The sequence below is a fragment of the Primulina tabacum genome, chromosome 2 (genome assembly GCF_025594145.1).
Source record: "Primulina tabacum isolate GXHZ01 chromosome 2, ASM2559414v2, whole genome shotgun sequence".
NCBI classification, from domain to species: domain Eukaryota; kingdom Viridiplantae; phylum Streptophyta; class Magnoliopsida; order Lamiales; family Gesneriaceae; genus Primulina; species Primulina tabacum.
This window is the reverse complement of record NC_134551.1, coordinates 53,365,223-53,391,762: the sequence shown is the minus strand read 5'-3', so window position 1 is coordinate 53,391,762 and position 26,540 is coordinate 53,365,223. Positions and strand designations below refer to the sequence as shown.

General features: G+C 36.4%; 3 protein-coding genes across 4 annotated transcripts; 2 read left to right on the top strand and 1 right to left on the bottom strand.

Moving 5' to 3' along the window:
- Nucleotides 1-4,351: 4,351 nt before the first annotated feature.
- LOC142536970 (putative calcium-binding protein CML18) lies at nucleotides 4,352-5,238 on the bottom strand. The gene has a single exon (XM_075642476.1). The coding sequence runs from the start codon at nucleotides 5,093-5,095 to the stop codon at nucleotides 4,637-4,639; it is 459 nt and encodes a 152-aa protein (XP_075498591.1). The 5' UTR covers nucleotides 5,096-5,238; the 3' UTR covers nucleotides 4,352-4,636.
- A 3,079-nt stretch (nucleotides 5,239-8,317) lies between these two features.
- On the top strand, nucleotides 8,318-12,051 carry LOC142536969 (putative fructokinase-6, chloroplastic). 2 transcript variants are annotated; one of them, XM_075642475.1, is made up of 7 exons: nucleotides 8,318-8,814; nucleotides 8,982-9,190; nucleotides 9,796-10,008; nucleotides 10,261-10,458; nucleotides 10,544-10,681; nucleotides 10,888-11,004; nucleotides 11,740-12,051. In XM_075642475.1, the coding sequence occupies exons 1-7, from the start codon at nucleotides 8,637-8,639 to the stop codon at nucleotides 11,872-11,874; spliced, it is 1,188 nt and encodes a 395-aa protein (XP_075498590.1). In that variant the 5' UTR covers nucleotides 8,318-8,636; the 3' UTR covers nucleotides 11,875-12,051. The 2 variants fall into 2 exon arrangements, with proteins under 2 accessions (XP_075498590.1, XP_075498589.1); XM_075642474.1 differs by having other exon boundaries at nucleotides 8,319-8,814; nucleotides 8,976-9,190.
- A 2,072-nt stretch (nucleotides 12,052-14,123) lies between these two features.
- On the top strand, nucleotides 14,124-25,331 carry LOC142536968 (deSI-like protein At4g17486). Its single transcript, XM_075642472.1, has 5 exons — nucleotides 14,124-14,251; nucleotides 19,380-19,646; nucleotides 23,875-24,162; nucleotides 24,548-24,628; nucleotides 25,058-25,331. The coding sequence occupies exons 2-5, from the start codon at nucleotides 19,484-19,486 to the stop codon at nucleotides 25,198-25,200; spliced, it is 675 nt and encodes a 224-aa protein (XP_075498587.1). The 5' UTR covers nucleotides 14,124-14,251; nucleotides 19,380-19,483; the 3' UTR covers nucleotides 25,201-25,331.
- The last annotated feature ends 1,209 nt before the right edge of the window (nucleotides 25,332-26,540 follow it).

Here is a 26,540-nt window from a genome sequence, read left to right as displayed (position 1 = left end):
AAATATATTCAATAATTGTGCTATAATTTTATCTCTAAACAATATTCTTTTTATTGTTATTTATTTACTATTTCGCAATTTACTCATATAAATAAATCGAATTTCAATGGCATCATCTTCAAACCGTGGTGGTAGTGGAGGCGAATACGATTCGACTTTGGTGAACATTTTGGCTACATCTCCGATTTTGATGAAGTCGGACCTGGCCACGAGGATGAAGAAGCCATGGAACTCCCCAACAAAGCTGTAGGGACGTCATCGTCTACTCGAGCAAGCAACACAATGTCAACGAGCACGACGACAGCCCGTGCAAAGCGAAGCAAAGTCTGAGATCTCTTCGATATTGAATAACAAGGTACGAATAACTCTTTTGTCATATGTAAAATTTGCAAAACGAGATATTCTTACAAAACGAGTGGTGGTTCCGATGGTACCGGCACTTTGAAAAAACATTTAGTTAAGGTATATAAATTCGACCCTGATACACTAAAACCATTCGATAGAGAACCAACACAACAACAAATTAATCCTTCAAGTGGTAAAGTTTTCACAATTACAAAAAAAATTTCTCGAAAAGTCATCGTCAAGTTTGTTACCAAATGTTGTCAACCTTTTTATAATAGTTGAACAAGAAGGTTTTGTTGAATTTACTAGTACTATTCAACCTGGTTTTGTCACGCCCCAAAACATGGGTTAGTCGACATCGGCGTTGTTCATCAATCACACAATCGAAAACAACCAGCCTCGTAGCACAGTATAAAACGAAACCAGTTTATTTCATAAATCTCAAAAATTACCAATGTCTTTACAACTAAAATAAATAATGCAAAAACGTCTACAAGGAACAGAAACTACGAAAAATTCGAAATAACAAAACATGGCTACTAATAAATCTCGTGAATCACCATCCCCAAAACTGTTCGGACACCTCATCCTCAACCCATTCTTCGGATAATTCTGGGGAGGGGAGAGTAAGGGGTGAGTATCTTGAAAAAATACTCAGTAAATGGGGGCGTATCGAGCACAACATAAAAAAATATTTACTCCATTTTCGAAAACAACTTATAAATACATCATACTTTTCGTAACGTAACATCATATTCATAACATAACAGCACTGCGATTTTTTCACTTTCTATGGTTTACTGATATCAGTCCCTAAATTTTAATCCTCTAAGGGGGCGAGGCCATAAAACGGTTATATCCCACCGTGAAGGGTCATATGTTGGAATTTCACCCATTTTCAGGGAATCATCACAGTGCCTACACGTAAACGTACCAAAATTTAAAAACGTAGAGATAGAATGGCGGTGCTCGACCGAATTTAAAAAAAAACGAACACATGCATAAACCGAAAATTTAACTACTTAAAACAGCCCACTTACCTTAGATCTTGTTGAAAAAAAGTGAAAGAGAGGGGGGTTTCTTGCACTAGGAATTTTCGAAATTCCTACTTTGGTGGCTGGACTGCAACAGCACTTCGCTAATCGACACACTAAGAGAGCAAGCTCTCGAAAATCCTAGGGAGACTAGGGAGAAAGAAACTCGAAAATATGCTGAAGTTTTGAGGTGTGATTTTCGAGTTTCAAGGCCCTCCTATTTATAGGGGTTGGCTGCTATCTTGATGTGTATTATTCACGCGTTTGAACTTGAATCAAATCTTCATCTAAAATCGTGATCTATCCGTGATCTTGGGTAATATCCGAAATCTAAATCTTAATCTAAAGAACATTTCGAAATTATACACTAAAATATCAATAAATTCGAAATTTAGGGTATCACATTATCCTTTGCTTGATTTTATCCCGGTATCTCAATATTATCTCAAATATTAGATCTTTATCTGCTCACAAGTTCGAAAATAAATATACGATAAAATTATCCCCTCAACCTTTTGAAAAATCTTGCAAATCTTACATCTTAAAATGAGATAGATATCCGACGATTGCGAAAATCCTAGTACCCTTAAGTTACAAAAATATTATCATGATAAAACCAAAATATTGGATTTTACAATATTCACAATATTTCTAGGCACACACTTAAAAAATATTGTTTTGATATTTATAAATAATATAAAAAAACACTAAAATAACATTTTTAAAATATTTTTTGTAAAGTTGGTTTGACAACTGATATTTGGACTAATTTAAAATATAAATCTTATCTTGTTGTTACATGTCATTGGATTGACGAAACTTGGACTATGCAAAAAAGAATTTTAGTGCTAGATTATTTAGAATCGTCACACAAGATATATATGTTTTAAATGATGTTAAGATTTATGGCATACAAAATAAAATAATGTCGATCACGTTAGATAATGCGAGTGCCTATACTCTTGCAATTAAATTTTTTAAAAATTCACTAAAACCAATTTTAGATGATAATTTGCTTCATGTTAGATGCATGCCATATTATCAATTTATGTGTTAAATATGCATGTGATGAACATATGTCCACTGTAATAGAAAAATTCAAATTATGTGAAAAATTATTACGTGAAAGAAGATATGGATGTGACTGAAAAATATTAGTGGAATAAAACGGAATTAAAATTAAAAAATTTCCTTTTCCCGTTGAAACTAGATGAAATTCTTTATATCACTTGCTTCATACTTTATTACGTTTTCAATATTTAGTTACTCTCTAGGACCGAGCGCTTGCCGCTTTACCAAACGCTATAGCTAGAAGTAATGGTGCAACTCAAATCTATTAAACCGCACAGCAGCTCAAGCACCACGATTCGATCGCACTACCAAGCAGGGACAATTATTGCAACCAACAATCTCCCTCCCAATAATTGCACTCCTTGCAATTAATGGGAATCGAACCCGTGATCTTGGCTCTGATACCAATTGTAGGACCGAGCGCTTGCCGCTTTACCAAAAGCTATAACTAGTAGTAATGGTGCAACTCAAATATTTTAAACCGCACAGCAGCTCAAGCACCACGATTCAATCGCTCTACCAAGCATGGACAATTATTGCACCCAACATACTCCATATTACAATAATATTGTGGTAGAATCTTTAATGCTAGCTGACGATGATTAGAATATTTTGAGTAAATGTGTTTTTTTGTAAGAAATTTTTAAAGAAGCAACCGAGAAATTTTTTGACGTTAACTACCATACTTCAATCATGTTTCTACATTTGCTTTACAATATATTTTATGAATTTATTGAATATCGTAATTATTCAGTTATGCGTGATTTTGTTTCAAATATGTAAAACAAAATTTTAAAATATTGGGAAACTATCCCAATTATGCATGGTTTAGCAACATTACTTGATCATACTCAAAATCAAGGATGATTAGACGTGTTTTTTTGAATATTATGCTTAATTTTTTCCGAAGAATGTTGACGATCAAAAGAAGTCAATCATGCATTTTTTCCAAGAATTGTTTGATTTGTATGCTAGTGAACAATGTGATGAACCGAGTGCGCAGCCGGAGGAGATGCAGACATATAAAAGCAAAAGTGGAGCACTGAACTTCTTTCAAAGTTTGAAACAACAAAATTTCAAAGGAAAATTGGTGACAAACCAATTATAATGATATCTAAATTTTTCTAAGCCAATATATTGAGACTACAGATAATTTCGACGTTCTTGATTGGTGGAAAGTAAATTCTAAACTTTATTCATTGTTAGCTGCAATTGCAAGAGATGTCCTACCCATTCAAAGTTCAAGTGTTGCTTCCGAATCTGCATTTTCAGTATGTGGAAGGATCATTGGTGAACAAAGAACTCATTAAGCCAGAAACACTTTCCATGCTAACATGCCTACAAGATTGGTTTGCAGCCGAAAAAAAAAATAGGACTACTGGCACAATTCATGAATATCAAAGCTCAAGTTCCGATGAAGATCCAAAATATTCAAAATATATTTTAATAAATCATGATGAATTTTTGCTTTTCAATTGTAAAATAAATATTTCAATTATTTTATTTTTATGATTATTCAGTATTGTTTCAACTCAAAATACTAAATAAAAAAATATTCATTAATAAAAGTAATTATATATTAAAAATAATAATATTTAGACAAGGAACTCAAAACCAGATAAGCACCCCTAGTTGACATGATTCCTATGAAAAATGAGTTGACATATTCATATGAAAAGTAACGTTAAATAAACACAAAAACTCATGTGACACGATTCTAAGTTGTATTTGTACTTGGATCAGAATTTTGGGGTGGCCTCCCAATACTCTGTAGCATTATCCTGATCCTCACGATACAAATGATGAAACGCGTTTCGGGCGTCATGCTCAATCGCAATCAGAATTTAATATACTAATCATCATATTATTATACCTTATGCATAAAATTTACTTTTCATGAGTTTGTAATACAAAAATGTTTTAATTTCCACCAGGAAATATTGATAAAAGCTGATTCTTCTCCAAAACACTAATTACTTCAAGAATCAAGATCATACATACAAATGATTGTTTTTACAATCCTTGAAACAAGATGTGTATGTTATAGCAAGATTAACCCATGCACTACGAAACTCGAAGCCAAAGTTTAAAAACAGGGAGTGAATGATTGATTGATAGTTAAACGAAACTCCACTGAAAAAACATGAACGACAAAAAGAGACTGAATTAGAATTCGGACACCTACGTCATGAAGCCCCGGTCATCATCTTCTTAAATTCCTCGAAATTCACGCAGCCGTCGCCATCCACGTCGACGTTGCTGATCATCCTCCGGCAGTCTATGAGCGAGCACTTCTCGCCCAGGCTCTTCAGCACGGCGTGCAGCTCCGTCGCTGAGATCTTCCCGTTCTTGTCCTGGTCATACAAGTCGAACGCCTCCTTCAACTCCTTGTTCTTGTCCCCTCCGCCGAAGTGGAAGGCCTTGAACTCGTTCAAGTCGATGAAGCCGTCCCCGTCCACATCCAGCTCCGACATGATACTAGCCACCTCCTCCTCGGCGGTGGCGGATCTGAGGACGTTGAGTATGGCTGACAGTTCGGTTAACGAGATCTTTCCGTCGCCGTTGGTGTCGAATTTGCTGAATACTTGCTCCACTTCTTCTTCCTTGGTTAATGGGGCTTTTCTTGGATCTTGATTATTCTCCATGACCGAACAGGGATAAATCTTAGAAATCTACAATCATTAATAAAGGAAAAGTCGAGAAATTGAGGAGTTTTTTCTGTTAGGAAAAAGCTGCTGGCGGAGATTTAAAGGGAACGATTAACGCGTTGAATACGCGTGGAGTGTGAGTTGAGTTTTGTGCAGTCATTTACATTTTTTTTTTATATTACATAACTCTTTCTACCTTAATTCTTGATCCAAGATTTATTTATTTCGGACAAATAAATTAAAAAAATTAATAAATATGTCTAAATAAATTAAGATAACCACTCACAATGAATGAAACCCGGAGTTATTTTTATTGGAGCCTCCGGCTTCTTTCTTTCTTTTTTTTCCTTTTTTTTTCAAGCTATTCGAGACAACTATCTAATATTATTTATTTAATTAGAAAATATATATTGTTTTTATTTTTGTTTGATAAATTATAAAACAAATAATTATTAATAAATTATTGAAAATAAAAGTGATATTTTTTTTTAAGTTTTCATACTTCTTGTTATTCTAAGTTACTCCCTATAGTATGAGATTCAATTCATAATTAGAGTAAGAGTATGTCTTTTGTAAAACGGTCTCACGAAACTTTATCTGTGTAACGGGTCAATCCTACCGATATTCACAGTAAAAAATAATATTTTTACATGGATGACCCAAATAAGAGATTCGTCTCACAAAATACGATCCGTGATACCGTCTCAAACAAATTTTTGCTCTAGAATAATAGTTGATGTTAAATTGATTATACAATTAATATTCAGGGGTAAAGTTCAAAACTCATGGAACTTATTATATTTGAAATATTAAGGAGTATCCGTGAATAATTTTTAATTTAATTTAAATTAATCTCAAATTGGGTATAACTACCAAGTTTTGGGTTCTAAAGTTGTACGAAGATTACGGAGCAGAGGATAGCGACTTCGTTGGATACTTTTGACTTTTAAATTTTTTATAGGGATATACTGAAAACGTATTTGTTTTTAGAATTTTTTTAATTGATACTTGGATTGGAAAAAGGGTAAGTAATAACATATGCTCTGGAATTTGATATTTTTTTAGTCAATGAGATATTTATTACCTACGGACGATATTGTAAGAGTAGATCTAATGACCCAAATTTTTTTGGTCATATACATAGTTGGATCTATAAAAAAGAGAGGGGATTCGAACACTAGTTTAGGAAAAATGAGTACGAGCACTGGCGGACCAGCATAGGCCGATGCCTACACTGGGCCAATTTTTTTTATATATGTATATGTATATATATATATATGTCTAAATTTTTAATTTTTATGTGCTATTATTATTAGCTGTCTGTACTGATCCAAATTTTCTCAAATTTTAGACTCGATTTTTTACATGTTATTAGTATCTAAGTATACACTTTATAGCCTTATGTATGTGTTTTCTCTTCTCGAGTCACGAACGTCATATACTTTGATTAACAATCATTCCAATTCATTTTAATTACTGTTTCATCTTTCATAATCTCTAAAAAATCCAAAATGTTACCGAATTTTAGGTTCGTTTTTTCATTCAATATTTGTCGATCATTCAGTTGTTTTATAATTTTATGCTTTTTCAAATCGATAATGAATTCATGCTTATTTTTCCAACGTATATTTTATATTTTATATCATATTTTGTTTTGATTTCGAATTTTGTACACGCTGTTGTTCGTCATTTTTCTGACGTTTTTCCATCAATTATCAATGTTACTGGCTGTGCGTAACTTGTGTTCAAACTTTATGACACATTATTTTTAGTTATCAAGTAATCATTGTTTTTTTTTTTTTGGCTTTATTAATTATAATATATTGTTGCCTACATTGAACCAATATCCTGTTCCGCCCCTAGGTACGAGTGAGATCAACTGAACTACAAGTTCTGTTTTACATATAAACAGCTGTTTAGAAAATTATAATAAATGGGCAAAGTGGGATTCCCAAAACGTGTTGTCCATTAAAGACCTGCATGTGATATTTGAGTTTACTTGACATCTCAAACAAACATTATTCAAACCACACAACCTTTACTTTAAAGTTTGCCTCATATTCAAGATTGTGCAACTGTTAGGTGTTAGAAGGTCCCACCCTTAATTTTAAAATTGCTTTCATGCTAGAAAATCCAAATATTTAGGTATATAATAATATTTTGTGCAAATACCTCATCAATATATTTTCCTTTAACAAGAAAGTGCACATTTATTTGAAGTGTTATGATAGATGCAGCAGATAACAAGTGATTTTAGCATATGATTGGGCACCTTGGTGTGATCTCTGGGTGGAAAGGAAATGTCTTTATAGTTCAATCCATATTATTTCTCCTGTCGCAAAGTGAAAAAAACGTTAGATAAGAATGAGTAGTGCATGAACATTGAAAAATGTGCCAAGAAAATTATTGTCCCACATTGAGAAATATGCCAAATAAAATCTTCTTTATTAGCTCCAAGTGCTGGTGTTTCTCGGTGAAACACAAGCGGGTGCACGGCCGGCCCGGCCCGGTGCGCGTGTGACAGTCTTCTGGCGCAACCGTGCGTCCATAATATCTGTAGACTTCACTTTTGTCCATAATATTTGTATTGAGAGCCTCAAACTTCTCAATCTCCCCTTATTAAGAAGTTGCCATCTATGAGGGTACATCCCGACTTGCTCTATCTCTAATATCTAAGTGGTTCACTCTGCAAGGCTCTAATCAGGCCTCTGCGTCCTTTTGTATGGCTCCTGCGGTGCTCCCTTTCCGTGTTCCTTGGACGTATGGAAATCTAAAATGCTACCTAAACACTCTTCGTCTTGTGGCTATGTGCTAAAAGGAAGTTACTTACCCTTGGATCATTTGTTTGTTATTTCTGGTTATATAGCTCTGAGTATCTTGTATCCACTCTTAAATTTTAATCTATAAAATTTGTATTAGCCTATAAGAAAACATCCTAAAGTCATTTGCATCGATGCCAACAATTACTACATTCAATAAGAATATAAAAAAATAATTGGATCTTCATAAGTTTAGATGCCTTTACACTCTACTCTATTCTCAAAAGCAAATCGTTGGATGATTTTGGATAAATTCATTTTCGTATAAAGCATCGCAGGCATGATGTATAAGTTGTAATTAAGGTTTAGGTGTTCTGAATTTTCGGACATGTGTGTAATATTTGTGTACGGACTTGGATCGATATAAAATTTTATTTGCTGATATTAAAAAAAAAAATTTCAACTTCAGAACCAAAAAGAAATCAAAGCGACTGTACGCTACGCGACAGCAGCCCTGTTCTGGCTCGCTTCAGTGTCCCAGGGTCCGCTCTATCTTGGATATCTCCGCAGGACTGAATAAAATTTATCCCCTTTCTTGCAAGAATTTACTAATCCTTTCAGTTCGATGAGTCCTATGTTGCATGCTTCAGTTTTTCCCCTTACAAACCATCGATGTTAACGTTGACAAAAATTTAGCTAGGCCATTGTTCCAAAGAAGAAGTTTTTCTTTCTGGATCAGCTGAATTTCTTTTTTGTTTATCTATATTGTTACTTAATATATGGCTCTTCATTCTACTGCTTTGAGCTTCAGCTGTGTCTCTTTGAATTCTCAAGTTTCTGGGCTACCCAATCGGTTATTGGGTCCCTCTTCTTTCCACAGGAGATCTAGTGTCAAATCCAAAGCCGCAGTTTTTTCTTCAAAATCAGAAGCTTCGTTTCCACGATTCAGAGTCCAAGGTCAGAAATTGATTAAACACTAATTTTATTTTGGAAACTCTGTTTATCTTGGAACTGCTAGATTAAATAAAGAAATTTAGAACCAGAAGTTTTATTATTTAAATCAAGAAGGCGGTTTATCAGTTTGCTTAGTTTGGGTTATGCTTGTCGATTCCTGATAGGAAAAGCATTTGAAAACAATAATGGGACAGTAGAAAAAGATGATTCATCAAATCTTGTGGTTTGCTTTGGGGAAATGCTGATTGATTTTGTCCCAACCGCAAGTGGCCTTTCATTAGCTGAAGCACCAGCATTTAAGAAGGCTCCTGGAGGCGCCCCTGCAAATGTTGCAGTCGGCATTGCTCGCCTAGGCGGTGCATCAGCGTTCATAGGAAAGGTAGTTTAGTCTATATCTTCTATTCGCTATGCAAGTTCACGTAAAAATATGCTGTGGATGTTATTATCCCAAATTGGTTTTGTGAGACATTGTGGATGGGGTAATAAGATAAGACGTTCTCACTTCATAAAGGTATCTTTTTGAGATTATGGCTTAACAATAGCCTGGTACAGCGGATATGGGGAAAGGAATATCATCCAGTCAATGTTAACATTGTGATACATGTTCGCGATATAAAACAAAATCAAATATGGGGTTTGTTCGACCCTACCCATATGGATAGTGCCCCAAACCATTGAGGAGTTGACACTTGTAAAATTTTGCCACATGTCAACTCTTCGTTGTATGTCAACTCCTCAATGGTTTGGGGGCACTACCCATGTGGGTAGGGTCGAACAAACCCAAATATGGACAGTCGTATTTGATGTTATGTACAGGTAGCAAGTACGCTAGTTCTCAAGGGGATTTTATTGATGTAAATGGTCATGGATCATTACGTCTATTTTCAAATTTACAAAATAAAATGATTAATTTGTTGCTAATTATGTCTTTTTAAAACCTTGAAAATTGATGTTGGATTTCAATGCCATTTGATTCGTGCTCAGGTGGGTGAAGATGAATTCGGCTACATGCTTGCTGATATTTTGAGGCAAAACAATGTAAATAACGAGGGAATGAGGTTTGATCCAGGTGCTCGAACAGCCTTAGCATTTGTGACACTCAGAAAGGATGGAGAACGTGAATTCATGTTCTATCGTAATCCTAGCGCTGATATGTTGTTTGAAGTGTCAGAACTTGACTTGGAGTTGATTAAAAAGGTATATGATGGAAACCCACCTAAAGCAAATGCGTAAAGATTTCACAGCATAAAAGTGTGTAGATTATTAGAAACAAAAGAAGATCGATTTTACTCATGTGAAATGCCTTTTAGTATTGATTACTGATACTTGTAAATTTCAAATTTGACTTGGATTGTTTCTTAGTTTTGAGGGATGCGATTTTCTAAAATAATGTTTTTAGCCAATCAAAGACCTGGTTACGGATTCTGTCTGATTCTCGGTCCTCATCAGGCCAAAATTTTCCACTATGGTTCAATAAGTTTAATCACTGAACCTTGTAAATCGGCCCACATTGCTGCCACAATAGCTGCAAAGGAAGCCGGCGTTATCTTGTCATATGATCCAAATTTGAGGCTTCCATTGTGGCCTTCTGCAGAAAGTGCAAGACAAGGCATTCTTAGCATATGGAACACCGCTGATATTATTAAGGTACTATTCTTTAACCTAATTGTTTTTTAGATCATAAATTTCAATGAAAAGTATAGTCTTATGTTTGGATTAAATAAAATGTCAGATAAGTGAGGAAGAGATATGTTTTTTGACAAATGGGGAAGATCCCTATGATGATAACGTTGTTCGTAAGTTATACCATCCAAATCTCAGATTACTCCTCGTCACTGAAGGTCAAGAAGGTTGCCGCTATTATACTAAGGTGTGCTTTCTATATCTTGATATGTGCTTTCTACATCGTGATAAATAGAACTCAATTTTTATGACACGATCTTATAAGTTTCGTGTTTAAATTTTGAAATACTGATGGTTTGATTTTGAGCCTAACTTGTCAATTTTTTTCTTCCAAAATAGACACCCTCACACATGGTACTCTTCTCATGGTTTGCTTTGTCGTGGATTTTGCAGGAGTTTAGCGGAAGAGTAGAGGGTTTAAAGGTGGAAAGTGTGGATGCCACCGGTGCTGGAGACGCTTTTGTGGCTGGAGTCTTATCACAGCTAGCTGTGGATACCTCACTGCTTCAGGTAATAACAAACCAAAGGCAGTGTGGTGGGGGTGGGGATGTCGAATCCTAGTACCCTACTTCCTCTTCAAGTTTAAAAAATTCTGTTCAAAACTACTAGCCGTACAGCTTGGGCTAATAATGTTGGGAATGAGTTTACGGTGTTCAAACACTTGTAGGCTAGGGCTAGGGAACATAAGCCTGGAATTATATATTAATGCTGGGAATTTGTGTTTAGGGTCCGAATTCAGGACATCCTGATTTGATACTGTTGAGTATGAAACAATTATCAGTGCACCTTTGAGGAGTTCGAGCTTTTGAGAGCAAATGGTTTCTTATGTCATATTGATGCAACCAAACTTTGCGGATGCAATATTTTTATAATTTCATTATCTTGGTTTTGGTTCGTTATTTTGGACTCTTGCTGTCCCATTACCACCAATATAAACGTTTAAAGTCTCCAACTTACACATGAGACAGCGGATTATTGTATAAAACTATTGTTGTTGTTGTGCCTCCCGTGATCTCTAGGTTTGGGACAAAATGGTTATTGCCAAATACGATATAAGAGATCGTTAGGTCTAAAAGGTCAAGCTAATAAGTTCTGACTCGGCCTGCGACGATGCCCAACCTTTGTTGGTCTATCCTCTGGCAGAAACATGTCTTTTATCTTTGTTAATTCTGTATGTCTTTTACACACAAGTGGAATGGATTTCAACCTTCATGCCTATTATTTTCGTTTCTTCCATCTGAGCAGGACGAGACTCGGTTAAGAGACGCTCTGAGATTTGCCAATGCTTGTGGTGCCTTGACTGTGACAGAAAGAGGTGCAATCCCAGCTCTGCCCACAAGAGAAACTGTGCTCGATGCCCTGCTCAAGTCGGTTTTGTAAATTTTCTCATTCAAACGACCATATTTCAACATCCAGTGGATTTTTTCGAGTCTCTTGATGCTTCTGCATGAACAGTTTTCCCTACATTGGTATTTTTCCTTGTATTCAGATTCTGTATGAAATTTGTGTGCAAGAATTGGTTCAAAATAAAAGAACTTTGCTGCTTATTATCGACTACGAGGCATCTCTACTCAAATCATTTTCTTTTTCTTAATTAATGAGCTAGTAAAAATAACTGTAGGTACTATATCGTAAACACAATAATCGATCAATCTCCTACACTTAACGCAATTACGAGAACTAACCATGATGCCCCTGACACAGGGCACGTGCAATCTTGAGTCTTTTGCACGACAGCATTGTATTACTTCCAGTCATAGCGAATATTTGCATGCTTGCTAACGTGGGATATGAACTAAGACCAAACTCGTAGATAAAATAAAAGAATCCATAGTCAAACTACTGCAAATTATTCTCTAATATCCATGCGGTGAAGGTTCAGATAGGCCGGTCCAGCCCTAGAAGCTGGCAAAAACAAAGCGTGCCATTACTCCTCTCAAAACAGGGATAGAACAATGCAGAACTATACAATGGCTTGATATCTAAACTAAATCAGACTTTTTGACCAATTCTTGGCCTGAAGTTTCTCATATCACCGGCAGCGGAAGTGATAGTCGACAGTAAAATTTGGCTCCTACCATGGCTAATGCAAAATGAGAGTTCATTTCATTCTTGAGGGGCTTCTTTCTGCTTAAGCCAACGGATTCTTTTCCTCAGTAATTTGATAATCTCATGCGTATCTGGCCTAAGCGACTCATCGTGGGTTATGCAAGCACTCGCAGCTTGAATTATCCATGCTATCTGATTCGATTGCTTTCTTGTAAAGTTTAATTGTGGATCAAGCAAATTTTCCACCCCGCCTAGCCGCATAAGCGGCTTCAGCAGTTAATGCTCAGGATTTCTGCACCAAATGTTCCTTATGATGATGATGATAAAATGATGGAAGTTGTTCAACTGATTGTACCCACATTTGAAGAATTGGCAAGCAGATCCAGTAGATCTTATCACAAGAGAATCTCCATTTTGAGAATCATGGCTGAAGTTTGGTCATGTGTTATCATGCTGGACTTGGAATGCAACTGATCATTAAGATTTGCTTTAAGCGCACAACACCCAGAATGTGTCCTTAATTCAATTGAGACGGTGACGACTATCATTTTAGAGGAGAACGAGGATATGTCACCAGAAATACTCGATTCTATCTTAACTCAGTTAAAAGAGAATGGTATGGTGCTAAAGAAAACCAGAAAGGTACAGAGGAGCTGAAACTCTTCCAGGCATTGAAAGCGTTGGATGCTGCTGATGAGGGAACTGATATTACAGTATCTGAAACAAATAATACGGTTATGGAACACAGGGATGAGAACGCCGTGAGAAACCAGATGGTGATCATGGAGGGGTCGGTAGGGTCGTCGCAATTCCCTGATGATCGATCAGATAAGGTTAGGCAAATACTTCTGCTGAAATTCGAGGAGCAAAGTTTGACGCGTTGGATTCTCAGAATTGATCGATATCCGGTACCCATGGTCTTGGAGTTAAATGGGAAGAAGGCGGTGAAACCAAAAGTGTGTCGTTGATGGTGAGGTGGAAGATGGACGGGGTGCGCGCAGAATGGGTTGTGAGTTTGTTGGAGCAGGTAGATTGGGCTGGAGAACAACACTTGGGCCGCAACATTAAAGGTCTCGGTGATGGACCTTGTTCGGGAGAAATAGCCGAGGACCCAAACTTAAAAATATGTATATATACTTAAAAATAATTTAATGTATAAGTAACAAAAATCTATATTTACAAAATTTAAATAGCTTGACTTTACTGAAAAAAATTTAAAATGAAATTAGAGAATAAATTATCAAATTATATAATTATAACATCGAAAAACCGAACGAAAATTAGATAAGCTGAATTAAATTATTATTTTACACATTTTAAAATGATATATAATGAGTTAATTGAATTTGTTTTAAAAACCGGAAAAATCGACGTATAAACCAAACCATTATACTCTAAAATCGAATCAAACCGTAATAAAATGATTTGATTATCAAATTGGATATTTCAAAAATCTTAAACCGAAAAACTAAATCATAATTACGTAAAATCGAACTAGACTTGCCCACCCAGTAACAGAGGGGTCCGAGTGCAAATATCATAAAATTTTGGGTGGTTTATGCAAAAAACAGCTAATTGAAGGGCTGATGGGCTAATTCAAAAATTTCACCCAATTGAGCCCCGTACATACAGCTGCACACACCAATTGGTTCTCCTCTGCACAATTCCCATTTCTTCTTCGCCCCAAGCGGAGGCGAGCACAGCTCTGGTAAATTCTCCGTACCGATTCTGTTTTTTCTTTGATTTCATCCATGTAGGATTTTTGTTCGATTTCATTTTCTGAGTATCTTACTTAAATTCCAATTTCATTTGATTGTTCTTTCTATTTTTAAAATCTTTTTTTTACTGTGTTTCCTCGACGGCTTTGGATTTTTGTTCATCCTTTGGTTAGTATGAGTGTTTTTCACTTGATCTAAGAGCTCCTGATTCTTTAGATCCGTGGTATAAAAAGTTCTGTGCTGGGTAGGGAGATCAAGGTCCGAACGAGCTTAGATATCTCTCGTAACATCTGAAATTATGTACTGATTTTGTCGATTTTTGGATTTTTTTGATATGAATGCTCTGTTACTCATACTCGCGTAAGAATTTTGCATGGTTATTATGCTCGTTACTTGATTTTTATTTCGTAAGTATGGTTTAACTTGTGATTCGATCTGTGCTTTTAGTAGCTTGATATCCAATTTGTTTTTAGTCGCTTGATATTTTTTACCAAGCATATCTTTAAACTGTTTTGCGGTTGCCAATGGAGGTGAAATATTGATAATAATAAATATAAAAATTGTCAAAAGGGTGTGTTTTTACGATTTCCAACATTAGATTCTTCATTATCAAACCTCGTGAAGGCCTACCTGTTTTTAACTTCACGCGTGCTCTTTCATCCGGCTGTCAGCAATCCTGCCGTTTTACCCGGAAAGCCTGGCGTTTTCCTCAATCCTGCGGTTCTTGTTGTTCTCCTTTGACTCCAGTCCTCATTCCCATCCCCTCCAACTAATAGTCATTATCATCATTCATCAGTACGATCAGACTCGGTCTTCTTCCCCTCATTCGTTGGCCCTTAGGTTTACAGTTTACCCATAGCCAAAGGTAGTGGCTGTGGGTTCCCCTATATATATACAAAAATTATCATATAGCAGTGAAAAAACAAAACAAAAAAGTGGGCGAATGAAATTAGTCCAAATTAGCATTCCAAAAGTGAAACTGCCAAAATCACGACATACAAGGTTCCGGTATATGATAATTCATTGCATATTTTGGTCGATATGGTTGGAAAGAAATAGAAGAATTTTTGAAGAGACAACGGAGACCGTGGACGAAGTTTGGGAGAAAATAAAATTCAAAGTTGCGAGTTGGTCGACGATATTGCCAGAGTATAAACATCTTTGTATCTCAGATTTAGTTAGAGATTGGAAATATGTGTGGTCGTGATTATGTCGTTGTAGTGTTGATTTTATTTCCCTTCTAACGTGCGGATTGCTTATCCGCTTATTGTACTCTTATATTATTATTATTTTGGATAAGAAACAATATTTTATTATAATGATAATAAAGTCTACAACAAGTGGATAAGCTATCCGTAAATTAGAGATGAAATGAAAACAAGATTACAACGCCACAGTCACGACCAAACATATTTCCAGTCCCTAACTAGATCCGAGATACAAAGATGTTTATACTCTGGCAATACTATCGACCAACTCGCGACCCTGAATTTTATTTTCTCCCATACTTCATACAGTGATTCCGACTTGTCTTCAAATATTCTTGTGTTTCTTTCCAACCATATCGACCAGAACGTGCAATGGATTATCATATACCAGAATCTCGTATGTCGTCTCCCTGTTTGCCAGCTCGGTTCCATAATAAACATGTCTTTTGCGTATTCCGGGAATGTCCATAGAAAACCCATCTCTTTTAGGCACTTTTATCCAAATGTTACTTGAGAATGAGCAATGCAATAACAAATGATCTTGATTCTCCTATTTTTTTCGGCACAGACAACACCATTGCGAGCATAAAACACATGCCGGCCACCTTCTTTGCACAGAATTGCAAGTTTGTAATTTTTCCAATGCCACTATCCACGAGAAAACTTGAACCTTCGGAGGGACATGTACTTTCCAAATATTGTGACATAATGAAAAGGATTGGAGGCTAGGAAATGTGAAAAAGAGTTATAGAAAGATCTAACAGAAAACGAACCTGAGGAGTTCCCCAACCATCTTCTAAAATCCCCAACACCCCACTCAACCCGAACGGTATCTAAAACCCCTAATAGTACAGCAAACTCGCGCTCTTCTGTATCGGTAAAATTACTTCTAAAACGTAAATCCCAACGGGTTAAAGAGTTGACGCTGCTATAAGCCACATCTACAAAACTAATGACAGGTTTGTTAGACACATTAGAAATCTGAAATAAATAAGGAAAACGATCTCTAAACGGGACTCCCCCCACCCACTCATCCTCCCAAAATCTAATAATATTACCCTCTTTGAACACCCCCTTAACCAACTGATGAAAAGCCGGGAAAGATCGAGAAATGCATTTCCAAGGACTTCTGAATGTTGAATTCCCCGCCAACCCCAAGTCCCATCCATTATCTTGAAAACCATAAAGACTGTTAATCACTTTTTTCCACATAGTCCCCCTCTCCACCGATCCTCTCCACCACCATTTTCCAAGAAGTGCTCCATTTCTTAAGCAGATATTTCCCAACCCCAGACCACCCATGTCCTTTGGTTTGCACACTTGCTCTCATCCTACTACGTGACAATGATTTCCCCGTCGGCTCCTTCCCAAAAAAAATTCCTCATTATTTTTTCCATCTTTTTTGCCACCCGATTAGGCACGCTGAATAACGACATAAAATAAGATGGCATGGCACATAAAACTGCTTTAATCAAAGTGAGCCGACCCCCCCTCGATAGGAAGGACTTTTTCCAACTTGCCAACTTTTTGGCCATTTTGGATAGTACCGGTTCCCAAAATTCCATAGCCCTAGGATTTCCTCCCAGCGGGATCCCTAAATATTTTATCAGCGATTTCCTTTTTGGCACCCAATTGCCAGTGCCAATTCATCGATTTCCTCTTCCGGCCTATTAATTCCCATCAACGCGTTTTTTTCCAAATTAATCTCAAGTCCCGAATGTCGGCCGAACCCTTTTAGAATTTCCACTATTGCCAACAAATGCTCTTGTGATTGTTCAAAGAATAACGTGTTGTCCGCAAATTGTATATGCGAAATTTGAACTTTTTGTCTCATATCCTCGAACCTTTTTACTTTCTCCTCTTCTTTTGCCTTATCTACCATCCTTCCCAACCCATCAACAACAAGATTAAAAAGGAAAGTGGATAATGGATCCCCTTGTCTTAGTCCTCTTTCCCCTTTGAATTTACCCCGTGGCCTTCCGTTGATAAAAATCGAAAACGATACATTGGAAACGCAGCCCATTATCCACCTCCTCCATCTATCACCGAATCCTTTTTTCCTTAACACATAATCCAGAAATCTCAAGTCAACGTTATCGTTAGCCTTTTCCAAGTTCACTTTAAAAACCCGTCCTTTCTTTTTGTTTCTTCTATATACCTCCACAACCTCATTTGCAATGAGACAACAATCCATAATTTGTCTTCCTTTAATAAAGGCACACTGGTTCTCCGCAATGGTAAGACTCATGACTTTCTTCATTCTACTTGTCAACACCTTCGCCAAAATCTTGTACAAACTCGTTATCAAGCTAATAGGTCTAAAGTCGTTAATTCTGATCGCATCTTGTTTCTTTGGAATGAGACAACTGTAGGTTTCGTTTGTGATGCCATTAACAATGCCACTCTCGTAAAATTCAGCAAAAACCTTCATTACATCCTCTTTCACCGTATCCCAATTCTTTTGAAAGAAAGCTATTGTGAACCCATCCGGCCCAGGTGCTTTATACCCATCACTTTCGAACACCGTTTTTTTGACCTCTACCTCCGAAAATGGTACCTCCAACCCCTCTGCTTGAAATCTATCTAACTCACTCCATTCCAATCCACGAAAATCCCCCTCTTCCCCATCGAACTCCCGCGCCACCCCATCTGATTTCCTATACAATTCCCGATAGAATCTTATAATTTCCTCTTCAATAAGTCTTTCCTTGGTGACCACGGACCCATCCTCCAATTCCACTTTGTCTATCATCGCATTGTTTCTTCTATTGTTCATTAATGAATGGAAAAATTTCGAGTTTTTATCCCCTTCCATCATCCATTTTATTTTAACTTTTTGGCTATCCGTTTGAGATTTTCTGAGCATCGCATTTTCCAATTCGCACCTTAACTCCTTCCTTTGATCTTTTAGAATTTCAGACCACATACCAATACCCTCTAACTCGTCCATATTCTGAATCTTAATTCTCAACTCCTTAAGTCTAATGTCCACATCTCCAAATACCTCTCTGTTCCATTTTGACACCTCGTCTTTGATCCTTTTCAATTTTTTCATAAGCTTATATCCTTCCCACCCTTGAGTAGTTCCATTATTCCACCATGCCTGAACTAAGTCTTTGAATTTATCATGAGACAGCCAAGCATTCTCGAATCTAAACGGAGCCGGTCCCCACCTCATTTTAGCAGTGTCAAACATCACTGGACAGTGATCCGAAGTAGTTCTGGGTAAAACCGTTTGTCTGAATGTTGGATCGAATTTTTTTTTGGATTCCTTGCATTAGGGGTTTTTTTCACTCATTGAGAATTTGCTCGAACTGTGTTGAAGTATTTTGTACATTTTCGGCGTCGAGGTTTTACAATTGTCAATTTGCTGGAGAATGAGCTGGTGTTGTAGAAATACGCATCATTGCAACAGCTTGGAGCCGTGACAACGGAAAGGGGTGATGTGCGGCTTAGTTCAGCTGCTAGCTATTGTTAGTTTGTTACATAGCAGGAAGATCAAATTTCGCATGATGTTGAGTTGGGATAGTTAAATTTTTGGAAATACTGTACATTAAAATGGGAATCATTTTCATTCTTTACGGAAAAAGAATATCCTCTTCATCAGATCTCCATTGGTGATGGATATCATGAGCTTTTAAACCCTTTTTATATAAAAAAGAAATTTTTGTTTCTTAAACTCCTGAAGAACAAATGAATAATTCAATTGGATTATAGGCTTGATGGGTTGAGCTTGCTAATTATCTACATTGTGCTGTGAAGACTAACATTAAAATGCTTTTATTAGACTTGGTATTTGCCTTTTTCCTATGAAAAAACTGTGATTGTTATTGTGTTTTCAGTGTGGATTGTCAATTAACTGATTGAACTTGCTACTTAGCTGGACTTGTTTATCCTTCTCTTTGATCAGGGGATTTGACAAGTTGGATGCTAAGATGGAGTTATAAGAAGTGCAGTATAAAAGCATTTTGGTGAGTAGTTTGGGGGATCAGTTGTGAGGAGGGGTTATACAAAATGCGTTTATTTCCAGTTTCATCAAGCTCCGATAGTTCGCCAGAGGAGCTGAGCAATGGGAAGAAAATTCATTCGATGTTGTACCTAAACGTGTATGATCTCACCCCTATAAACAACTACCTCTATTGGTTTGGCCTCGGAATCTTTCATTCTGGTATTGAAGGTATATTCTAGTCTTGTTTTCATTCAATGGTTGACTACTTGAGAATTCGCCATTTCTTTGTGTCAGACTCAGCTCAATAGACTTTTTTGTTTTGATTCTCTACTGAAATTTAGTATGATCTTATTTTCACAGTTGGTGACTGATGATGGGTTGGAAGCACATTGTTTTTCACCCTTGGCTGTAGTTTCAGTTTCTTTAGTTGATTTTATTGTAACCCTGATAGTTGCTATGTGTCGGTGGCAAAGATTATGATTGCGGTCATGGTTGTCCTTGATGAAGCCCAAAATCATGCCATTGAGTGATAAACATTAAAACACATCCCCCATACATAGCATACACTTTCAATCCCATACATTCGATTTCACTTCTGTTGCACATTCTCAACTAGAAATAAATGATATTCCTCCATTAGTTTTGGTCATAATTCAAAATCAATGCTGACCAATTTCAGAAAAGTGTTCCAATCACTGTAGCGCTGTTGAGATCTCAATCCATACTCCAACAAACGAAAACAACTGCAAAATCACTCTTAAGGAAGAAAGCTAGTCAACACGATTATTTACATCAATAAAGCAGTAAGAATGTTTACAAGATGATGATCAATCTTTCAAAGGGAAAATGCCCCCCTAGAGTAGAAAATATTCATACTATTATAATTTGTCTCTCTCTCAATGTTTGTACCTCTCCGAAATTGTCTGCTGCAAAATAGCTAACTTCCCCCTCGTTTATCCTCTCTATTATGTGCACACAACCGGCTAGAATCCCCTGAGCCCAAGTTGGTAACATTACCCCATCCCAAAAATTTGCCTTGCCCTCTAGGCTATATGTTGGAAATTGGTACTTGATCTCTGCCTTCTCTTCCCACGTGATCTCATCCGCCTATCTTTCCTCTCATTTCACCAGCATCTGCAAACTAATCTTTCTGTTTCACCCACTCGCCTTCTTAGGATTCATTCCAGAATGACCGAAGGGCTGGACAGATGCCGGAAAAGTTTTTTCGCGGCAGAATTAAGGATCCAAAAGGCCGAGGTTCCGGATTATAATGAGATTTCGGATCGCAGTGATGGTGCTGAGAGAATGTTGGTCACGGAGACCACTGCGTTGCTGCTGAAGGCTACTTTCAATACATTTGGGAAGGCCACTGTCAGAATATTTGGGAAATTGTATGGGCAAATTGACAGGTTCATGCAACTTTTTGATGAATGCGTAGCTCTTTCAATTGCTGGTGATATTGTCACTGTGCTGGGAGATACTGACGTGAGGAAGAACTTAGCTAATACTCAAGTTAAGGATTGTGAAGCAATCCAAGACTAGGATATGGAACGACGATTTCCACTTGCTCTCAGGAAAGAAGACTGAAGCGAGGCATGATGGAACTTGATAAAGAGAATTTCAGGTGACAAGACTACTGCTAGTTTTGTTCTCATTTCGACTCAATTAGATGTTTTCATTAAACAAAGTGCCACTCCAATGATTATTGAGGAAATAGCAACCCATTTTTTTGGAGGTAGGACTCTTGAAAAATCTGTGTTGGAGGATATATCCAGAACATTTTCAAGGCAACTTGCATTAAATGACAAAGGAAGAAAATCAGTCGGTCAAGTTCTTATAGTGTACGAGCAGCATAATGCATTTGATGGGTACTACCGGACAATTAAATTCTTTGCGGTAATGATGCTTGAAGAAAAAGACTTTTGGATTATGGTGGCTAGGATTTCGGAGCCCGGGTTCCTTCCAATGTTTGTGACTATGCTTCCGTGGGAAAGTCTTGATTTTCGTGAATTGGATGGAACCGCGGTCCTACATTGGGTTTCTTTCTGTGGAAAGAAGGACGTTCAGTTTGTAGTAAATCGACTTCTTAGCTCCAACTCTAGCCTTGAGGACGAGACTGATTTTCAAGAGGGTGGTAATCTTAGGAGCCCAAGTTTAGTGGGTTTGAGTGGTCAAGAATCAAGTGTTGTCATGGGCCTAAATATATTGGTCTCGAGTGATTGTTTAGTCCTTACGAGGGTTCCAGAAATAAGTGACTTGGGAAAGGGGTTAGGAGGGGGGGAGAAGATAAATTAGGCGGGAGAGAAGGGAAGGACATTCATTCATGTTTATTATGTTTTGTTCTTACTAGCTTGTGCTAGGGGCAAGGAAGAGTGAGTGTATTGTTCTTTTAAAAGGATTCTATCATTGGCGGAGATATTTCTCCTATTACATATTTCATATTAATAAATCTGTCTTCCTTTTCCATTAGTCAATATTTACAGAATTAATTGTGTTAGGAGATCTAGATCATAACATATTACTCCCATGGATTCTGGATCGCACTCAAGTCCCCACTCTGGTTACTTCCACCGCCACCACCATTGCTGACTACCAGTGGTCCACTGGATGCTCCTAGGGATCAGGCGAAAGATTTAGTCACCTGAGCTCTTGAATTTCCCTTTCTTGTTGCCATGAATAGTGAACACCAATTGGCGGCTTATTTCACTTCTTTGGGGTCCAGCTTGGACTATAATTTCCCGCCCGAGCAATACCTAATTGTTTTCCACTCCCCCTATTTCATCCCCATAAATCTCATAGTGGGCAAATTCCATGGTTTTAGTCATGTTGTTGTCCCATGAGTTTTCACCTCACCCTTCTTCTTAACCCATTGTTCAATCCACTTAAAAAATATCTTAGCATTTGTTCTAGTAATCTTTCAATTTTCTCAGTTAAAGTTTTGAATTGCTCCAGATACTTCTCTACTACTTGTTTACCGCAAGTGACGCCAATAATTCATGCAGGTTTGAGGTTTTCCTTCTGCTGCAGTGTCTAATGAGTTTCTGGGCAAATCTTTCCCAGCTTTCTATAACCACCAGGATCAGCTCCACTGAAACTTGGGAGCTCCACCATCCTCAGGGCATGTTTCATCTCATGCCCTACTTTTACTAATGCTCTCTCTGCTGAGTGAATCAACTCTTCATGAATAGATTTATGGGGTTCATCATCCGCTTGCCGGCGGAAATCCATCCACCAACTATTATTGGAATTTTGATTGTAGTTCTCCACGTATGATTCGCTCCTCAAACAATTTCGTCTCTTACAAGGATGCCGAAGATTTGTTTCTGTCTTCCACTTTATTTGATTGATCTCAAATATTTTTATCCTTCTCCTCTCTACACAACACTGCCTTCTCTATCAGTTATATTTTTGCTTCATCCCTTGTGGTTGACATGATGTCTTCTCCTGTCCCATATCGACATTTCAGACCAATTGTTACGATCTCAATCCATGTTCCAACAAATGAAAGCAGTAGCAAAATTAATCAGAAAAAATAAAACTCAGCAATATGATTTCATTCAATAAAACAGTAAGACTGTTTACCAGAAAATAATCCTTCAGCAGTAATATGACCCTCCTTCCAATAGAATAATCATTTCTCTCCCTAACAATGGTACCCTCCTTCCAAAATTTAAAGTTCATGCACTTGAGCCTAACTCAAATCAAAAGTTAGCTCGAGGGTAAGGATTCTTTAAGTCCATACGTACAACTTCCAAGAACTTAATCAATCCAACGTGGGACATGTAACATGAACATATCCACCTTTTGTTGTGATGTGAGAATGTAACCAGCATGTCTATGTTCTTTCAGATTCTTTTGTCTCCATGTGAATTTACCTCTTCTCTTAATCACTTTGTGAACTGGCAGATAACTGTAGCTTCTGTTGTTGGGTGTCTAAAATACATGTAATTGGAGAAGTATTTTCTGCCATTCCTTTACTTGTGCTTTATCTTTTATTTTCATTGGAAATTTCCTATTATCTTAGTTTGTAAATTTTGGCGTGAAGTCGATGCTTCTTTGTTTTTGTGTTCTAAAATTGTTACATTTGGAATTTATAATGCAACATATATCGATACTTGGTATTTGCAAATATGAAACCGTGGAAACTGTGGCTCGATTGATTATGTCATGCATGATGGTGTAGCTTTATACTAGTGACGTTGAAGCTTTGTTAACTAGAGCAAAATAATTGGATTTGATCATATTCCAAGTTATATGAATCTGATTTCTGGTGGAATGTAATATGGTTTGAAAAAAAACCACTTCAGACTAATGGAGTTATTTTCGGCTTTCAGTGTAGATGGATTAAGGGACTCTTCTACATGCACTTTTTTAGAGTTTTATACATGTGATCATTTTTGGATTTAAATGATTTATTTTATGTGCTAACCATTTACAGATAATAACTAATATGCAGCTCATGAAATGGAATATGGGTTTGGAGCTCATGAGTACCCAACTAGTGGAGTGTTTGAAGTCGAACCTAGAGGTTGCCCCGGTTTTATTTTTAGGCGCTCAATCCTTTTGGGCACCACTGACATGTCTCGTGCAGAATTTCGGTCATTTATGGAGGATCTTTCCAATAGATATCATGGGGACACATACCATTTGATTTCCAAGAATTGCAACCATTTTACTGATCAAGTCTGTTTGCATCTGACCGGAAACCCCATTCCGGGATGGGTGAATAGATTGGCTCGAATTGGTAAGCAGCATCTTTTATTGAATTTTTTGGCATCAATTTTTGGAGCCTATTTGTTTAATCTGATGCCATGGAACAATGGGGCTATTAATTGTGCCTAGGGAGCCACTTTTCAAGTCTGAAATTGTACGAGTTTTTCCCCTTTAAGTTTATGTTTTTCTTGAAAATAAATATTACCTTCAGACTTATCGTAGTCTACTCGAGTCTAGTTTTTTTTTTATTAAAATATGTTGTCTGATCCATGAGATATTGGGGGGAAATGTAAGGATGAGAGAAGCTAATCTTGTTCCGATTTAAAATTTAAGCATTTCAGAGGAGAACATATCAGTAAATTCTTGGTGAGAGTGGGTATTAATTTCTGCCTCACGTAGTTCATTTGTAATTTCAGGAGCTTTTTGTAATTGTCTGTTGCCTGAGAGTATTCAGGCTTCGTCAGTCAGACATCTCCCTGACCATCAAATGTTTTCAGGTAATTTTGTTTGGATAAATGGTGTTTTTTCATGTATTATGTCGTGGAAACTTTAAATTTTGATAGGTGGGAGAAAGGTATCTAGGAGTTCACTTTAATTTCTTCTCTAAATTGTCAAATTTCCCAAGTATCTTTGCAATTTGTCAGCCTTTTTTAATCAAATTATTGAATCCACGCAAGCTTGTGACGATTAAATCGGCTGTGTTCTTATCTTCTGTTTCGGCGTTTGATACCCTTGTTTCCTCGTCAAATCACAAAAAAAATGGAAATGGAGGTGTCTTTTTAGCTATGCATATTGGGTGTATGAAATCTTGTAAAGTGCATTTCCCACTGATGTACTCATGGTTCTTGATGTACAAAACCCTATGATTTCAACAACATTTGCGACTTATATCTTTACGAATAAAACCTTATATTTTCCTAAAGCAGAAGATGGAATGGATTCCGGTGGATCATCTGACGCAGGAGAAAGCGAAGAAGACAATCTAGACCATCACCTACTTATGGCGCCCAACAGCGATGTAGCATTTTTTAAGGACAAACCAGTAAGGCTAGCCAAAGATAATCTATGACTTTTTCCTTGTTGTCTATCCGATTCTTCGATTATAGTCTTGTTTATGATGCTTGTAAGAGTCATTTGTAAATCTCAAATTTGTTTATCAAACATTTTTCACATTATTTTGAGTGCCACGGTGTTGGATTCTCTTGTTGTCCGGGTCAGAAGAGCATATTGGAGCTTGTGTGTGTAATTCTTTTCTAGATGTATTATTTGTAACACATGAGATGCATGTTTGCTCCGGGCCCAAAAAAAAAAAAGCTCGATTTAGTAGCAGTTAACTTAAAACCGGCGCTAATGAATCTATTTGTGACATAATATTAATATTGTCGATATTTTAGCGACAATTTTATTTAATTACCGATGATTTGCAAATCCGTCACAATTGGTCAACAGTGGTTGATTTAGCGGCGGACTTAAAAACCTTCGCGAAATAGCATCGTAATTCGTAAAAAAAATCTGTGGATGAAACCGATTGATATTGAATTATTGTATGGTGGTGTAGCGATGGAATTTGTTTAAAACCCTTGCCACTATTAACGATTGTTTGTGTATAATTATATCTATACCTAAGTTTATTTATTTTTTAAATAAAACATTTCAATAATATTTTTAATATTTATTATTTCTATATAAAAAAATTGGTAATATGTTTTTATATTTATATTCGTAATTATTTATATAAAAATTTGTTTCAATCAATAAAATTAAATATAGATCACGTTAATACATTAACTTAAAGTTTACCATGAGAATTAGGTTGTTATTATGAGAATTCATTTAATTCATTTGCCGTGAGCAAGTTTTATTGTTGTTGACCGACTAAATCAACTTAAGTTGCATTTGGATCCATTGATTTTAAAGTAATGAATTTTAAATATATTTCAAATCCATCCTCACATGTTTATATAATATTTCATTTTAATTAAGATAGAAATCAAATTCACCCAATAATGATGTTATTTGAAATCTATTCTACTTTGTATAAATAACTAGTATTTAACTCGTGCGATGCTCGGGATGATATTATTAAAAATTAGTGAAAAATGAATAGATATTTAAATTGAAAAAAATAATATAATTATAAAAAATAAAAATAAAAACTATTTTTTCGCTTATTTTAAAAAAAATTCTTAAATACAACGCATGTCGATTAATTTTTTGGCTAATAATCACTATCATATATCAAAATTTTAGATTGTGTTAGCATAAGACAACGACATGATACTTATCTTGTTTAGTGTATTGATGTCGGCCACCAACCTTAATACATATTTAATTTTTTAATTTTCGAGAAGTTATATATTATTATTTTTTAACATGTGATAAAAAAATATTTTTAAATCACATTCAATA

Bases quoted from the DNA above. Each gene is read 5' to 3' on its own strand.
- LOC142536970 (XM_075642476.1), bottom strand. From the start codon at position 5,095: ATGGAGAATAATCAAGATCCAAGAAAAGCCCCATTAACCAAGGAAGAA.
- LOC142536969 (XM_075642474.1), top strand. From the start codon at position 8,637: ATGGCTCTTCATTCTACTGCTTTGAGCTTCAGCTGTGTCTCTTTGAAT. The intron at 9,191-9,795 runs GTAGTTTAGTCT...ATTCGTGCTCAG, and splicing joins CATCAGCGTTCATAGGAAAG to GTGGGTGAAGATGAATTCGG. The intron at 11,005-11,739 runs GTAATAACAAAC...CCATCTGAGCAG, and splicing joins TGGATACCTCACTGCTTCAG to GACGAGACTCGGTTAAGAGA.
- LOC142536968 (XM_075642472.1), top strand. From the start codon at position 19,484: ATGCGTTTATTTCCAGTTTCATCAAGCTCCGATAGTTCGCCAGAGGAG. The intron at 24,163-24,547 runs GTAAGCAGCATC...TTGTAATTTCAG, and splicing joins GAATAGATTGGCTCGAATTG to GAGCTTTTTGTAATTGTCTG. The intron at 24,629-25,057 runs GTAATTTTGTTT...TTCCTAAAGCAG, and splicing joins TGACCATCAAATGTTTTCAG to AAGATGGAATGGATTCCGGT.